Source organism: Amphiura filiformis, chromosome 2 (assembly GCF_039555335.1).
Source record: "Amphiura filiformis chromosome 2, Afil_fr2py, whole genome shotgun sequence".
NCBI lineage: Eukaryota > Metazoa > Echinodermata > Ophiuroidea > Amphilepidida > Amphiuridae > Amphiura > Amphiura filiformis.
In genome coordinates, this window is record NC_092629.1 from 42383666 (window position 1) to 42401380 (window position 17715).

A 17715-nucleotide genomic window follows, 5' to 3' on the forward strand; every position below is an offset into this window, starting at 1 on the left:
TCTTGGCGGCACTGTGTCCTAAACATTACAAATATCAGATAAATAAGTAGGCACCGAGAGGTCATTTGGAGGCAACTGATGGCAAGCAAGAAATACTAAGTGTAAATGGGTGCGTGTTAAGGCAAAGGGGTAAAATACATCCTCCCCCTCTCGACGGAGAAATACTTTCAGCAAATCGATACCTTACTTTTTATAAAGAGATTGGCAATCCTCACAGTTATGAATTACTTACTGAATAATATTGTGTACTTTTAGATAATATAATCATGAAGACAACATTAATAATTGAAGAGCTTATTTCCAAACCGTGTTAAGTCCACTATCCCAATGTTTCTGATTTTCCTGTGCGATATTGCAATGTGTTGTGATGCTAAGTATAATAATTTCAGTTGGATGCACCATTACAAAGCAAGCAGTGGATGGACGCACAGTAACAATACTGTGTTGAGGCTTTTGTCTCCCAAATGAGAACAATTGTCTGCATATTGTTATGCAGCATTGTTATGGTAAATAATAGCTTGTTGATGGTACAACTAATTGTTGCTAATGTCAAACTTGTCAAAGTAATTATGATTGTATCTCACAAGTAAATGAGACACATGGAGTTGTGGACTTAACACGGTTTGGAAATAAACTCTTCAATTCTACCAATACAGATATAAACTTAATTTCTAGTCCCCTACCTCCTCATGGCTGAGGTCAAATCCATCCAAGACTCTGGCTAGGTTAATCTCCTGTACTGGAAGTTTTCTGCAGAGTAAAATAAAATAAAATTATCAGTTCTCCATAGGCCTGTTGTCGAGTAGAATTTTCATTGTTGACAATCGTCAAATCTCAAGATCTGATGTTGGAAAGCAATACATCAATAAAGTCCAAATATTAAATTCAGAGACCACGTTATGCATCGTTTATTTACATCAAAATATTATTGTCAATTACACATAATCATATCGGTTACTTGTAAATGAAGTCTATTAATCCAATCTATCATTGTCATTTTGAGCTCAATTGTTACCTTTTTTAATTTCATGGTAAATAATTGTGATCTTATAGAGGTTATCCACTTCACTCATGTGTGACTTCTAACAAAAGGCGCTGGTTCCCGTAGTATTCCTCATTCAAACCAATTCAATGCATGACCTCGGAGTTACCTGCATGACTTTGGCGGGCTATTTTGAAACAGTTATGGTTGCACATTCAGGTACTTCTTTTGAAAGTCCTAAACAAGGTATAGCAGTCGCTGATAGGATATGCAGCTTATAGAACACGGATAACCTCTATTAAGCTTATCTCTAATATTATTAATGACTAGTCTGTCGGAAATTAGTCCATGCTTGTCGACAATATGGAAAATTGCTTGTCAACAATATTGTCGACAACAGCCTTGTCGACAACAGCATTGTCAACAACAGTCTTAGTTCTCCACTAATTAGAGCTGGGCAGTGCTTTACACTTCAGTGGTTTAAAACAAGGAAAGTCTCAGGGCATCATGTTTTGGTCATTTGGGGATTCAACCTTCTGCACTGAATAGATACTATTCGCTATGAGAGGTCTGTGTACTACTAAATCGTGCTTGAAATGACCTAATTTTCCATTGACAACTGTGTTATACAGAGAATTAGTGATATTAAACCTATAGAAACACTGGTGTTTATTTGAGAGCTGTTTGAATTTTACACAATTTGGTCTCCCTATTTTGGAAATTTCAGTTGGAATTCCAAAATCTCTCACACCATTTTTACAGTTTTTGGATAGAAAATGTTTGATCTGGAACCAAAAATGAGTCAAATTTAGCTGGAATTCCAAAGTCCTCAAAGGGGTGTGTTTTCAAATGGAACAGCCCATTTCGTCAACTCTAAAAATTAGGGGCTCAAATACAATTGAGGCCATGAGGGGGGGGGGGGGGGCAAATCACCACATTTTACACAAAAATTGCTGCAAAAAGTGGCAATTTGTGTAATTTTTGCCTTAAAAGTGGGAGTTCAAAGTGGGGGGTCAAACGGTCAAACTGGGGGTAAGAAAAATATTTGGGGAAATGCCCCTTGCCCCCCATAGTGCAGCCATTAGCCGTCTTCCTACTCACTTTGCTTCACTTGCTGTGAGATGTCTTAGAAGTACTGATCCACCAAATGTCAATGCGTCCATATCTTCTGTTCCGACTGCGTACACCTTACCAGCTTTAACTAATGTTGCACACTGTGCCTCAGCTTCTCCTGGTGCCTACAGACAGAATGAAGCAGAAAGATGTCACCTGAAGCTAGTCCTAATACGGTGGGCATATTAACCGTTTTTACCTTTACTAGGGCCAGAGGGGCTTTACGTTGAAACAAACCAGTACAAAAGTGAAAGGACTTCAATGATTGAACGAACCAATACAAAAGTGTTTCAGGTCGCCAACCCGGGGGCACTCGATGTGCAGACTGCAGTTTGAAACTAAGGCTCTTTTGGTGAGAGCATAGACACTGAAAAAGGGGGTCTTTCAGTGAGAAGACCCCAAAAAGGGGGTCTTTCCGTAGGGGGGCATTGGGTGAGAGGGAGTTGAAAAATGGGGGTCAATGTGGCCGCACATCCCTGTCACCCATTTTTAGTTGAGTGCCCCACCCAGTGGCGTAACTCCTATGGGCTCTGGGGGGCCGCGCCCCCGGGCTAAGGGGCACCCAAGCCTGGATAGCCTTTGACACGATAATACTTTGTTATAGGAAAGAAGTGGAAACCTTTACCCACCATGCATAGAATTACTCTTCATTTGGGTGCCCTTCAACACAACATTTTTTCAAGGCCAAGCATTGAAACATAAATTGGCATTTTAAAGACCTAAATTCAACTTGATTTAATACCAAATTAGTGGTATTTTTGCACGCCTGCACGCAATTGTTTTAGGAAGAGGGGTATTTTGTATTCTTGCCCCTGATCGCCACAATCACTAGCTACGTCACTGCAGCTAGTAGCTGCTAGTGATGAGTCTTCAAAAGTAAAGACATTGGAGAATATGAAAACATTTTGTTTTATTAACATGCACTGCCAGGGCAGCGAAAAATAATTTCCTTTCTGGGAACGTGAACTGTTGTTTGAAATATTTTCTGCGATCGTGGAGCCGGAGCGCGAGTATGAACACAATTATTGAACAGGTGCGGCCCAGGGGTGAAGCCCCAGCGCAGTCCAGGCAGGGGTTATGAAGTGTTCATAAATACTTTGGTGGAGTCCAGTGAATCCAGCACCTTTTGCTGACAAAATAAATTTTTGCCATATTGACTGGTGAAATATAGGCCTAGTACAAAACTGGAATTGGCACTTTTTATTTTAAAATGACCAACTATGGGTTTATTTTGGTTAGAAACCCACATACAGGTGTCAATGTTTGGGGGATGATTGTATGGATCATTTGAAAAGCTATACATTTTGCAGAAAACCCCATTGAAATTGAACATTAATTTAGTTCCAAAGATATGAACAGTTGAAGTTTTTCCAAACAATATGCAACAAAAGAAATTATTTCCCTTGACAAACCAATGAAAACCCTGCTTTTCTGGGGGAACGAATCCCGGTTAGGCTCTACTACCGCATGTTGAAAAACTTATTTATCAGTTATCGTCCAAGTTCGCAGAAAATATTTCACGAGTGGTATAGCAGTAGTATCACAGAATATTTTCAGAGCTTCAGAAAAATTATATTAAAGATTAGGATGTTTTAAATTATTTTTCCCTTCCTGATTTTTTTCTGCGACTCTGAATTTTTTTCTGGGAACGCCGGTACCACGATACCGGTGATTTCGTAGCCCTGTGCACTGCATTAGCTTGTATTGAAACATGAAATAAATTTAATCTGAAACACTATTTGTAAGTTATTCGGTAGGTCTATACCCCGGGGTCTATACATGTATGCCTTTCAATACCAACATTGATTAGCTCTGCACCATGCACACCCTTGGTTAGGGGCACCCGAACTACTTTCGCCCCCGGGCACCCTGTCCCAAAGTTACGCCACTGGCCCCACCCCGGGTCGCCAATAAAACCCACTTGACAGCACACAATCGTTGGTCATTTCTAAAGCTGAATTTATACTTTGATCGCTTTTGCAGAAAAGCGAATCTCACACATTATCGGTGTACAAAATGGTCTATGACCGACAAATTTGAGTCATTTTTGCTAGGCAATAAAATTATGTGGTTTGACAGCAAATACTTCACATGGACTATTGGGTTATTCCTACACAGGGAGTGTGAATTTCAAATGGGGCTACCTGAATGGGTGACTCCATTTGAAATCTACATCCCCTGTGTAGCAGATGTAAGGTCATGTCTTCCACAGGGGGTGTATGGATTTCAACTGGAATAACCCATTTTCCCTCTAATTACCTCCACAAATGGTACACCCATCAGCTTCAGCAAAGTTTTGCATTCTTCATTATGCTGCTTCGTAACTCGGACAAGACGGCGCTCAAACTTCTCCATACTGACTACATCACCGGATTCTTTAGCCTTTTCTAACTCTTTCTCTGCTTCCTCGCGACGTTCCTTACGCTTGACCAATTCTCCTGACTTCATGTCTGGTGGTTTGCCATCAAAAACGTAGCTATAGTGAAAAAGTAAACTGATTAAACGCTTTAAAATGGGAAAAAATGTGGCTAGTTAAATATTTTAAAAATTTGTGAAATGACAACATTTTTTTAAATTGTAGTGTGACATTTTAAACAATATTTTGTGAGCACAAAAAACAATTTTCCTGAAAGGTCAGAGTTCAGTTATACAAAATTTGGCAAAATCATCCCACCATTTATTTGTAATGTCGATATTGCTAATTATCAGAGAATATTTCTTACCCTTCCCAGAATCCTTTGCAACATAATACATCACATCAAGTGATGCTCCCATTACTTTCTACTGGTTCACTTTGTTTTTCATTTTGAGAATAGACTGGCCAAACATGGGTCGATAGTCGAGAAATAAACATATTTTGCAAGATCTGGATGTACTCTGTTCATTGAGGTTCATTACGTCACTATCGACCCATGTTGCACTTGATAGCAAATCAGTACAGAAATTGAAATGGAAGAAATGCATTGTGGGAAGTGTAAGAAATCTTGTCTTGCTTAATATATTATTTTACTTACACAGGTTTGATTCCCGCTTCCATCATTCTGATAGTCCGATAGAACAAACCAATCAAGTGGCTGGAAATAAACGTAAGAAAAAATTTAAGACCTCATTCGTTGAAATTGTTTTAAAAGAAATAAGGACAGCCCGAACCAAAACCCCAAGGAAGGTGCCAATTTAAAAGTTGCAGTTTCCTCCATTGCATGCGCTATCGATTTGTATACAAACCGTTCGCGAACAAGGGAACTAGCGCCATGCTGCCATTGATTAGCAGGTTAAAACTAGCGTCATGCTTTCATTGATTAGAACACAAAAGTCTCTTCGGTAGGTTTTAGATCACCATTTCTTTAATTCTCAACCAATTTCAACAAATAAGGTCTTGAATCAAAGCTAAAGAGTTCAGATATTACCTGCTTCTTTTAATTTTGACACAGTTGTCTTTATTGAGGATATACAGAGGTGAACACAACTGGTACCTTAATTTTTTGGCTTACTGTATATTGAATCTGAGAATCCATTCTTGCAGAGATTCTCCAAAACTGATTCTCATAGATATTTTTTAGCCTGGGGGACCTATAAAGATTCTTGTAAAATGGGTGTTACCACATACCAAATGGATTCTTTTGCCAGGTGAAAGAAAATTCTACCTCAAGGAATGTATTAATTTTTGTTATCATGGCTCCCTAAAGATGGATCCGATAGATACATGCAAACTGGCAATTGGGCTATTCCAGTTGAATTCCCTACACCCCCTATAGAAGAATGACCTTAATCTTCCACACACGAAAGTGTGAATTTCAAATGGGGTTACCTGAATGAGTGACTCCATTTGAAATCTATACCCTGTGTGGGAGATTAAAGGTTCTTGACCTGATCGACAGCCTCATCCTCATTTTTCTTCATCAAACCTGAGATTTTGGTATCAGAATTGTTCACATTGCATTACCCCAGTGAATTTAACGCCCAAGATATTTTTCGTTTAAATGATGTGAACAAAATTGTGGTGAATTGTGGTAACCACATCGGAAGTACGGTATGTGTTATGAGGCATTATTAAACACAATCAAAACTGCTGGAGCAATACGACTCAAAATTTGGATATAGTTTAAAATGTAGGCCTAAATCTAAAATAGAAAAAAGAACATAAAAAATCAGACCATGTCTCTTCCATCCGATCAAGGGTGTATGTATATCAACAGGAATAGCCAACTGTTTGACTGCTTACCTAGTCGTTTCACCTTCTTCATTTGTCATCTGTGTACCATCTTGTCTGATAGCAATTAAGAACTGATATATGCACATAGACGCATCAATGGCAATCTTACGACCTGTATGCAAAACACATACATGTACGTGTATCAATAATTATCATTTCAAAGGATGAGATCTGGAATAGCAACAATTGAGAGGAGCTAAAAAATCTTTGCCCCCCCCCCTCTAACACATGCCAAATTTTTAGGATTCCAATGGGCAAACCTTAAATGGTCCACATATATGTTGCGAGCATAGCACCCCCACAATTAGTGCACAGCCCCTTAGGCCATGGGAATGAAGGCTTTAGATTTGCGTCCACCGCCCGCATACATCAAATCCTGCCGCATGAAATGCCCATTATTTTCAGAATTTTTCATTATTTGCATAAAAACAAAATTTTGATAAAAATTCCGATGTGTTACCAGTAGAAATCGACTCCAAACGCATTTTTGTCGTCTCCAAATCACAGAGGGTAAACACATGCGGTTCACGGATCCATTCTATTATACACACATGTTACAACTTTCACATCAGCTACGATATCCAATTTCTATGGCATGCCGACGTAACTTATTAGCTCAACCGTGATTGGTGAATCAGATGAAATTGCCGTGAGCGAGCCAATGAAATGTATCGATCTTTAATATACGCTGAAATCTGCCGATGTCCTGAGGCGAGAGGCAGGATATCCTTGGGGTAAGTGAATTAAATTCTTCTCAATATTTCTTGTATTTTTATGATTCGTGTGTATGAAAACTGAGAATTAATACCTTTTTACCATTGAGATTCGATAAGTGCAATGTTTTCGCTGTGTTTCTTTTTACTTCCGTGTGATGTGGTTCTATTTTTTTGTGTTGTCACTCTGACCTGACGTGTAGTGGGTGTAAGTAACACAAGTATATCAGTGGCATAGATTTCTTTTTGACATTGGGTCATAGTCAATCCAGCACCTTTTGGTGACAAAATGAGTTTGTGGTACAAATTACGCGCAAAGCGCCCGAAATTTTTTTCTATTTTGAAGCTAAACTGATGAAATATGGTTTAAAAGTTGAATAAATATGTACACAAAAATTTGCACTTTTGGGGCTAAAATGAGCAAATATGAGGTTAATTTGGTCAGAAACCCATTATCAGACATCAACATTGGGGGGGGGATGATTGTATGGAGCAAAATATTGCCCCCATCCCCCCTCCCCCCCCCCCACCCCCGAAATCTACGCCTATGAAGTATATTGCGATTAAATACAACAAGCATGACAAGAACTGGAAATAAAAAAAGCCTCATGCCATTTGAAAAATGTCCGGACACATATCTAAGCCTAAAGCCTTCATTCCCATAGCCTTAATTTAGCAGTTTAAGGTGTGAATACATACATGTAATTTGTAAAAGATATTAATGAATTCAAAAAGGGCGAGTCAAAAAAGTGCAATAGAGAAAAGAATCCATTTTTATTAAAGAACCGAGTTGAACCTTTTAGGTTTGAAAACATTTTATATATGATATATTCATCAGCAACCTTGTGTGAAGAAATAAAGGAATTAGCATTTACCGTTTTGTTTTTGTGACACATTTTATAGCGATACCCAATTTTAATGTTTGTCCAAGAGACATCTAAAATTTGAATGTCAGCGCACTCTGTGTAAGGTAGATTTGGAACAACTGACATTTTCTTAACCTCATTGGCATTGAAATTAAACGGAGCACCCAAAGTGTTCTTGTCCTTGGTCTTTTTTAAAGGAAAAGAAACATTATTTGTTGTTATTTTCATTTTACCTTTACTTTAAAGATGTTTATTCTCAATCAAAAACATACACATTTGTAGGCGGGTTTTTTCAAATGTCAAAATAAAATGCGCGCAAATTGAAGTGGAGTGAATTACAAAATATCCAGTAAGTTGGACATATTGGGATTAAAAAACTGAAGTTGGAGTCGAGTGAGGTATCAAGGACTTAAAGTAATGTTAGAAAGTTTGTTTGAACAGAAAAAAAGAAATTATAAATAACGCAAAAATCAACCTTTTTTAAGTTGATGTAAGTTTCAGAGCTAATGCCTTTACCGCGCATTGTGTGCTCTCATTCAAAATACATGGTATCTCGTGGACAAATAACGAAATTGGGTATCGCAGCAAAAGGACTTATAAAAATTAAACGGCAGTCGCGATTCACTTCATATTTTCACAGAAGCTGACGTTTAAGTGTGGCATTTATAAAATATTTCAAATGGGAAAGTTTGACTTGGTTCTGCATAAATATCGATTCTTTGCTCTATTGCACTTTTTTTGACTCACCCTGTATATACATTATAACGTCGAACAACTGAATACATGCACAACGTGTGGACCAATATATTTTTGTAAACATTTAAGGCCTATAACAAAATGTATATTTTGTACAATTGTACAACTATTGTTTCTACCCTATGACCTATAAAAGTTACCTGTTATCAAAGTGTCCGCAAAAAACTGGTCATCGCAAGTATCTTTAATGCTGAAAACTAAGGATATTCACGCAGGGACAGGCCGAAAACCTTACCTCGATCGTAAAATCCAGCCCATGCATGTCATAAATAATTCATTATTACATTGTGTAAATGTCAGTGATTGTGTCCATGTATTGTTATTGCACCTGCGAGTGCAGTTGTCACGCTGAATTTATCCCGGGGGGAATTTATACTCGATCGCTAGATCACCACGTGAATTCGCCTCTTGAAAACCTCTACGAGGTTAAGCATCGAGCACGCTGACTGGCTTAGCAATTATCAAAGTAGTTTTGTAACCCAATCAGGTTAGACGTACTTTACTTAGAGAATAAACGATAGGAATTTTTATTTTGCCTATCCTCTACCGTGTGATAGACGACAGGCAGGTCCACTATTTTGAGTAGTGGATGCCGGCGCAGCCGGCTACGATAAAAATATTGGACCTGCCTGTCGTCTATCATAGGTAGAGGATTGGCAAAATAAAAATTCCTATCGTTTATTCTCATTCTTAGTCAGTTAAATATTATTTTAATAACTGTAAACTATTTTTTAAAGCAAAAATTAAGTTACCGTCATAAAAACTCCCCTTTTTCTAAAATGAACGAAACTTGTTTACAACTCCACAACTTTTGTTGCGCGTACTGCTAGCGCGTGTGAGTATTACGCACTGCGTCTACGCATACAACGCGACACATACTCGCACCTCTATGAGCGTGTTACGCATTATCAACACTCATGATGACGTGAGGTCGTCTACAGCCTGATAGACGACACCCAAAATCATGCGATTGTCCAATCAGATTATGTGTCTACTAATAGACCACTCCCACTGACTAAGAATGGCGGGTCACATGGGGTCACATTAATTAAGGCCGTCGCGTTCATTGATTGGCTTACGATTGCAATTAATAGTTTTTGCAATCAATCACAAAACGGGTATATGGCGCCCAGCCGTCGGAAATTTTACACACGTCCATGATGACGTCATGCCCCAGCGCCACAAGGTGGAGGCTTCGCTTTTCTGCGAAAGCGAGCGAGTGGTATAAAGTCAGTTTCACACCTGTGATTTAATGAAGCGCATCATAAAATCTCTGAGCACATCCACAGCGCATTTGACAGATAAAAATGAGATTTGCAATTCTGAGCAACGGGATTCCATGAAATTGAAGATTATGTAAGTTATTCTACAGGATCGGTAATAATTAACAGCTGGTCTGCTGTATTTGAAGTGCATATTCATGTATTGAAGTTTGTAAGTTTGTGACTTCGTATGTTTAATATGTGAATAGATATTACAGGAAGCTTAATTTGTCTGTCGCTTGCGAAAGTTATTTGGAGTTCAGGGCACGTCACACCGAGTGTGACGTGACCTCGCTGGGCATATATATATACATGTACATGTGTATACAGTGCCGTACTATTACGCTGACTTTCGTATTCGGCGAGGAGGACGATTTCGACCTCCTGGTTTGTTTACAAACAGAGAGGTAGACAAAAGACCGTTCCGCTTGTCCAAACACTCAAGTATCAGAAGGATGGTCCCTAATAGCGTGATTCACGTAACATGAATAGGGATTAAAAAGCTGTCACGTGAGAACCATGTGCTTCTATTGTCCAATTTGCCATCAAGATTTCATATGGAAACAGTTCAGACCCAGTACAGGATCATGTCAGAAATTAATATTTTGTTCTGGGTCTGATTATTCGGACTAATGTGTATATGGGCAATTCCAAGCAAAAGTGGACATGACTCAAAAAAATAAAATTGCCTCTATGTATTTCTTTTAACTTTCATATTATTCCAAACAGATGTAATGTTCAAGTTCTAAACTTTTTTCTGCATTTTTCTAACATTTTGTTTTAAAAAAATAATTTCTTCGGAGAGTGTATTTTTAGTGGAAAAATCCTGTTCAACTTAGATATTTTCTAAGTGGGCCTATTTTATTAAACAGGGCACTTTTCTTTTTAATTTGATACATTTTATATCTATGAAATATGGTCTTCAAGAAATATCCATCACATTTTAAATAACCCCCCGCTAATTTTTTCCTTTCATAGTGTTTTCATAACACTAAATATGGTGTATCACAAGTTACCGAGAGATGCATTTTTAATATATTTACAAAATGTTGGCAATTTAATTGATGCCACTTATTATTTTCCTTCTACTAGTAGTACCTTGAATAAAAATAAGAAATTGAAATACAAAACACTATCCACCACATAATAATGACCCTTAAAAACTGTAGCACGAGTTACCAGTAGCACGAAGTTACCGATGTAGCACGAGTTACCATAGCCCACTTCCCCCCCTGTACCAGCAAAGGTAATGCAAAATACCACTTGGCAGCAATAGAGGTATCTCCCAACTGCATGAATATGCATTTATGTAACCATGGTAACAACTTTCTAGTAGTAGTGTAGCCAGTGGGGGGGGCAGGTGGGGCAGACTTCCCCCTGGCAAACTAGAATTACGTGGTTCGTAATTAAGGTGGCATTCACTCAAAAGTGTGTAAATAACAATGTTTTGTAAATACAAATGATATGCAATATGCAAATTTAGCTCATTAATATTCATAAATATGCAAATAACATGACAAACATCAGGTCACAATATCCAATCACCAAACCAAGTTTGAAGTTGATTGGTTATTAATGCATATTTGCATTTAAGCTGCAGAGTGGATTAATGAAAATGTAGGCAAAATATGCAAATAAGCTCATTAATATTCATAAATATGCAAATAACATAACACAAAACTATACAGCACATCAAGCCACCATATCCTATCACCATACCTATCTATCTATCTGGCATAGTGTACCAAGTATGTAGTTGATCGATTATTGTGTTGAAGCTGCACAGTGGATTTAAAATCAATTTGCTTCCGCCCGAGCAGCCGAATAAAGAAACAAACAAAGAAACAACCAGGCAAACACACATGTGTGGGGGCCCAAAATTAAAGATAAAAGTGCCCTTCTGACAGAAAAATAAAAGTAAAAATATGGAAGGCAAAGATAGAGAAAAGGTTCAAGGAGCCAGTTCCACCCTGATCATGCGCCAAAATAGTGTAAATATACCAAATTTTTACCAAAATAAAGTCCCTTTTTTGAAGCTCGAAGACTTAAACTTGTACAGTCTCTCTTAAAAAAATGCTCTAGTATATCCCATTACTAATACCTGGTCAAAATGATGCAACCAAATTTTTAGTTCCCCCCCCCCCCAAATCTAGCCCAAGAAATATAGATACTGGAAATCCACAGCCACATTTCAAGTTGATACTGAGATTTGTATGATTGATACAAAATTTGTTCATGTTGTTGAGTATGATGGGTCTCATTTTCCAGGTGAAGTGATTGAAATCGTGCAAACTGTATTCCGTAATGCACCAAGCAGGAAATCACAGGAAATGATCTCAACCAAAAGATGACCAAACATACTATACCGGTACCTCAGAAAGCAATTTTTAAATTTAAAGAAACTTACAGAGCCGATCATTGTAAAGAACCACAAACATTACAAGTTTTGTGAACTATATAATTTAGTTCTATTTAACTGTTGAAATTTAAGCCCTACAATGTATGAAATATCCAAACATGATGGAGCAAGAGATTAAGTACATACATATGTAATGCTGGGATGTAATGTGTGTGGTACATTGTATGCTGATACATGCACTGTATTGGTGTTATTTGTACATACATTGGGTTATTTTGGGGGTTATCATGGTTATATCAAAGTATACTTTGGTTATATGTACATAGATTGGGTTATTTGATCATATACCAGTCATTGAGGAATTTTTATCAAGAAACTTTGACATTTAAAAGAACATTAACCATTTTGTATATGGCCGGACAACTGTAGCACGAGTTACCAGAGTACGAGTTACCATGTTTTTGCCAGTCAATGTAAAACTATGAGGGACTAAACTTTTAAGTTATACCAAGATAAACCTTAGCATAGCAGTTACTTATCATATAATCAATTAGGCTTTAATGTTTTTTGTTTTAGGACACGATCAAAATAAAATGAGTGATTTTTAGCATGTCCTCTGCTCGTAGTACGAAGTTACCGTTTTTTCGCAGCTGTCCCATACATACAAAAGTTGATATATTCATTTAGCAATACTATGAGGATCTAGCCTTGAATGTTGGGTATTAAAATACAAAAAATACAGATTCCAATCAAATGATTTTAAAAAGCTGGAGCACAAAGTATATAAAAGGACGCCATAAAGTGTAGCACGAGTTACCATGGAATTGCCCATATATAGTCAGACAGTAGTCCGAATAACTTCACGACCCAGAACAAAATATAAAACATGTTAATTTCTATCATGTTAACTTAAAGTTAACCTAAGACTACAAGCGGCTAGGGGACGCAGGGGTAACCTTGTCAATCAAATGCTTATTCTATTGTCCACCAAAGATAAGCCGATACATTTATCCATGATCAATCCAATCGATAGGCAATTATCCCCGCATATAAGAGCACCGCTCTACTTGTAAAAAGGACCGCGAAATTGACCAAGTACCGATGGGCAATTAAGCGCGCTTCAGACTCCGTATAGACCTTTTTCCCTCTATCCCACAATGCACTATTCCAGGGGGGTATGACGTAGTTCATCAACCTCATAGATCGTGTGCATCCGATGTTCTTTTGCCATACCTTTGGAATTATTTTGTCTTAATATGGGCATACTGATTCCATATATGCGGATTATCGTAAAAGCCATCGATGTTACTAATTATGCAATTATTGAATACACGAGTGATGCAGTTACGGAGCGACGTAGAACATCTGTGTAAGAGATTGTGTTTACATTTTATTTTCATCTCCGAAAAAAAAGTGAAACGGATGCCGACAAAATATCACGGCGTGTCCCGTCATTAGTTTATCACCATTAGGTCTATAAAATGTATACAAAGTTAGGGTTTAATAGCAGGAAACTTTTTTGGGTGAGGACACCATGTCCATAAGTCATAAAATGTTGTTTTTGCCCCGAAAGGTATTAGTGTTCATGGGCGCCATTATCGTGATTATCGGGGATTCCTTTTTTGTGATGAAGGCACCAGCCGAAATGTCCGTATTCCAGAATGTAATGAACTTAACTCTGTACTCCCCGGGAGATGATGTAGTTTGCGACACTCATACCCCCCTGGAATAGTGCATGATGGGAAAGAGGGAAAAAGGTCTATTGTACGTACAATATTGTATGTACAATACTTTTCGTGACGTCAAAAAGTATTACACGTGCAATAAATAGTATGCACCGGGAAAATATATATTTTGCTACAATCATAGGTTGCTTAATTGATACGGAGTTGCCAAATTTCTAAGAGTTCTAAATTTAGTGAGTGCACGGAATGATGAACATCTTTTAATGTCTTCTTGTATTCAACCATGGTAGGTATCATAATACCTACCATGATTCAACTGTACTTGAATTATTATATAATCAATGGGCCCCTTTTTAAAGTTAATAATACGTCGTATTAATACTAATATTAATAATATTAAAATTGTAATAATAATATAAATGGCACATTCAGATCTTATTTATTTATTTATAGATTTATCTATTTTGGCCTATTTATTTATTTATTTATTTATTTATTTATTTATTTATTTATTTATTTATTTATTTATTTATTTATTTATTTATTTATTTATTTATTTATTTATTTATTTATTTATTTATTTATTTATTTATCTATCTATTTATTTATTTATTTATTTATTTATTGATTGATTGATAACTAACTGATTAATTGATTTAGAGATTCATTTATACTGATATTTAGTCATATATTGATTTAGAAAGTTTAAAAGTAATATTTGTAGGCCTTTGTATTTATTCTGGTTCTGATTTTATTGATACTGATATTTTTGTTAATTTTTAAAGTTTTGGCATAGCATTCGTTACATTATAACACGCTGTGTTATGAATTTGCAACACCTTTTTACATATTGATATCGTTGAGGCATGTTATGATAGGCCTACTTATGATCATCACAATACATCCATAAACGTGTTAATGCAGTAACGGTAGCGTTAGGGGCACGGAAGCCCCCCCCCCCCCTATTGATCTGAAATATTATAAAATCCCATTGGAAAACTGCCGAAAACGGCTTGTGCCCCCCCCCCCTCATCAGAACCGGATGCAACGCCTTCTATACTTTTTCATTCATTAATTATAGGCGTATTAAGGCCAAGTAAAAAAAGAAACAAGTTTTTCGTCCGGGCTTTTTCGAAAAAGGAGGAGGCAGGGCTTTACTATTTACTATTTTTCAATTTTTTGCTATTTTTTCCAAGATGGCCGCCAGGCGCCATGCCAAATATGGCTGTTCAATGTATATTTAATCACCGATATTGTGCTATTTGAGTATACTGATGCAATGTATTACAAAACAAATGATTTGTATCATTTTTAGTCCACTTGCTAAGCATGTTTCAAAATTCAGAAACAGTGAAAATGTACATTTGTTCAGCTTGAAAAACATTTTAATTACTTTATTTTGCTTTGAATTCATCGAAATTGTATTTTCATCGCTAATAAAAATAAAAGAGAAACCTTTCACATAATTTTGGAAATTTAACATTTTTTCTAAAAATTTAAAAATACCAAAAAATACTTCCGAGTGCAAAAGCTTTTTTCTGCTGGGTAAATTTTTTTTCAGTACATGTATGCAACAGCTTTTTTATTAGACGTTAGAAATTTGATAAATAGGTCATCATATACTAAATGCATGCATGGGCCTATTTATCAAATTTCTAACCTGCAAGCAAAAAGCTGTTGCACGTAAGAAAAAAAATCTTACTCAGAAGAAAAAAGCTTTTGCACTTGAATATATTTTTTGAATTATAGAATTTGTTTTTAATTTCCAAAATTATGTGAAAGGTTTCTCCTTCCTATAATTAGCCATAAAAATTGCCAGTTTGATGAGATGAGGATAAATAAAGTAATTCTAACTTTATTAATATATTCATGCATTTACTATTAGTTTTTAAACTAATAGTAAATGCATGTAAATAGCTTTTAAAAAAGCTAAATATAAGTCCGATTTTGGGGTGAAATCAATGTTACCCCTAATTCCCTTTTGTGGGTTGGGGCAAGGGTGTTTGGCTAGTTGGGCTTGGGTGGATTTGTGTACATGTAGTAAGGTTTGGGGTGGGTTATAGTTGGGGAAGGGTAGGAAAAACAGTTAAAAGCTATTTAAAAAATTATTTAAAAAAAAATAAATAAAAAAAATCGATTTTTTTTTTTTCTTTTTTTTTTTCTTTTTCTTTTTGAATAGTAAATAGTAAAAAAAGGAGGCGGCAGCCAAAAAGGAGGCAGGCGGGGACGAGAAACTTGTATTTTATTTTACTTGGCCTAATAGTAATGCGTTGAGTTTTTAAAAAGTAATATCCGCCTTTTTTTCTATCTTTTTGAAATGACATACGGTACTTGTTACAAAAACAAATCACCATGGAAAACATTTTTTTTTCGTCAGAGGTCAGGTCAAAGCTACAAAATAGACGATCTTTTAAAATCATTTTTAAATGGCTATTTATTTTTCAACCTTATTGTTTGTATTTGTAATGTTCACACAATCTGAAATTAAACATGTTAATTGTGATATTTTAATTCCCCTATATAGAACACCACAGTTAAGCGTCCAAAATTGTAAGTGGGTTTTCTTTTATTTAACCTCATTATTTCGCTAAAATTACTCGAAAACCCTCCTAAGAGTTGTTGTTACTAATAAACATTTCATAATTTTGGGCAAAGGATAGCCAAATATTTGACTGAAATCGATATTAACATTACCGCCCCTTCGTGGCTTTATTGCAAGCCAAAGTGTGAAACGAGATTACTTGAAATATATATTTCAGAGTTGAAAGAGTTTCAAACCTGCGAATATATTTCTGAAATATGTCTCTCTGATTGGTTGATGGTCAAGAGGATTACGGCATCCTCAAAGCCTCTTGCTGTAATTCTCTAATCGATATCTATTATAGGACCGATCTTCTGAAATCCATACAACCGTGTCAAATGAAATAGTCTCGAATCATAATTTGTGCACGATACAACGTTGATACGTCAGATTTCGGAAATAAATTAAAAATAGGCATAAATCACATTGAACAGGTTGAATGCTGGCAAAAGTAGATAAAATAACTATGGGTCGAATTTACATTAATCAGTGTCCTGGGGCCAGGATAACATTTAGGACTCCTTCGAATTCTAAAACAATACTTCGCCAAATGTCCTTGCTTTCATTTTCTCATTTAATTTGTTTTAATTTTAATCAATTTCTTTATCCACTGGCTCTCTGGTAAATCCGGCATTGCCAAATATTTCTTGTCCATTACCCGTGTTAATCTATTTATTTATTAAAATGAACCATCTATTAAATTCCTATAATACAATGTATAGGCCTAGTGTATTTGATAACAAATTTGTTTTTATTTTTGATTGGAATTTGGGTTCCATTACACGATTTCATAATAAGATATGTTTGGGCATGGCGGAATTAGTATATGATTAAAAATAGACATACTCTTAGGCCCACTTTTTCAATGTTTGTAGGCCTACATTATTGATATCAATATTTATGTAAAAAAAAAAAAAAAATGTATATATATTTGATTGTTTTGTAAACATTAAATTTGATGTTTACTCATAATTATGTCTGGAAAGTCAGGGAAAAACTAAGGAGTATCGGTATTTAGTTTCCTGGGAAAGTGGATCAGATGAGCAGTGAGTAAAAACATTTGCCCTAAATCTTTATTTGATTTTTATTGTTTTATGAATTTATTAGGGCTACTTGTAAAGTGCAGAAAAAACCTGTAAACGCACTCTAGGATTTTTCATCAGCAGCAGTAGAAATTTCTCTTGC

At 36.2% G+C, this 17715-nt stretch overlaps 1 protein-coding gene across 1 annotated transcript in view; it reads right to left on the reverse strand.

Annotated features, from left to right (window-relative positions):
* LOC140146239 (flap endonuclease 1-like) overlaps positions 1-17715 on the reverse strand; it is a 42195-nt gene that overhangs the window by 22190 nt on the left and 2290 nt on the right. Inside the window, exons 2-6 of the mRNA XM_072168022.1 lie at positions 6318-6420; positions 5110-5169; positions 4355-4571; positions 2084-2220; positions 684-750 (exon numbers count right to left, since the gene is read on the reverse strand). Coding sequence (XP_072024123.1) covers positions 684-750; positions 2084-2220; positions 4355-4571; positions 5110-5169; positions 6318-6420 — 584 coding nt within the window. The remainder of the gene's footprint in view (positions 1-683; positions 751-2083; positions 2221-4354; positions 4572-5109; positions 5170-6317; positions 6421-17715) is intronic.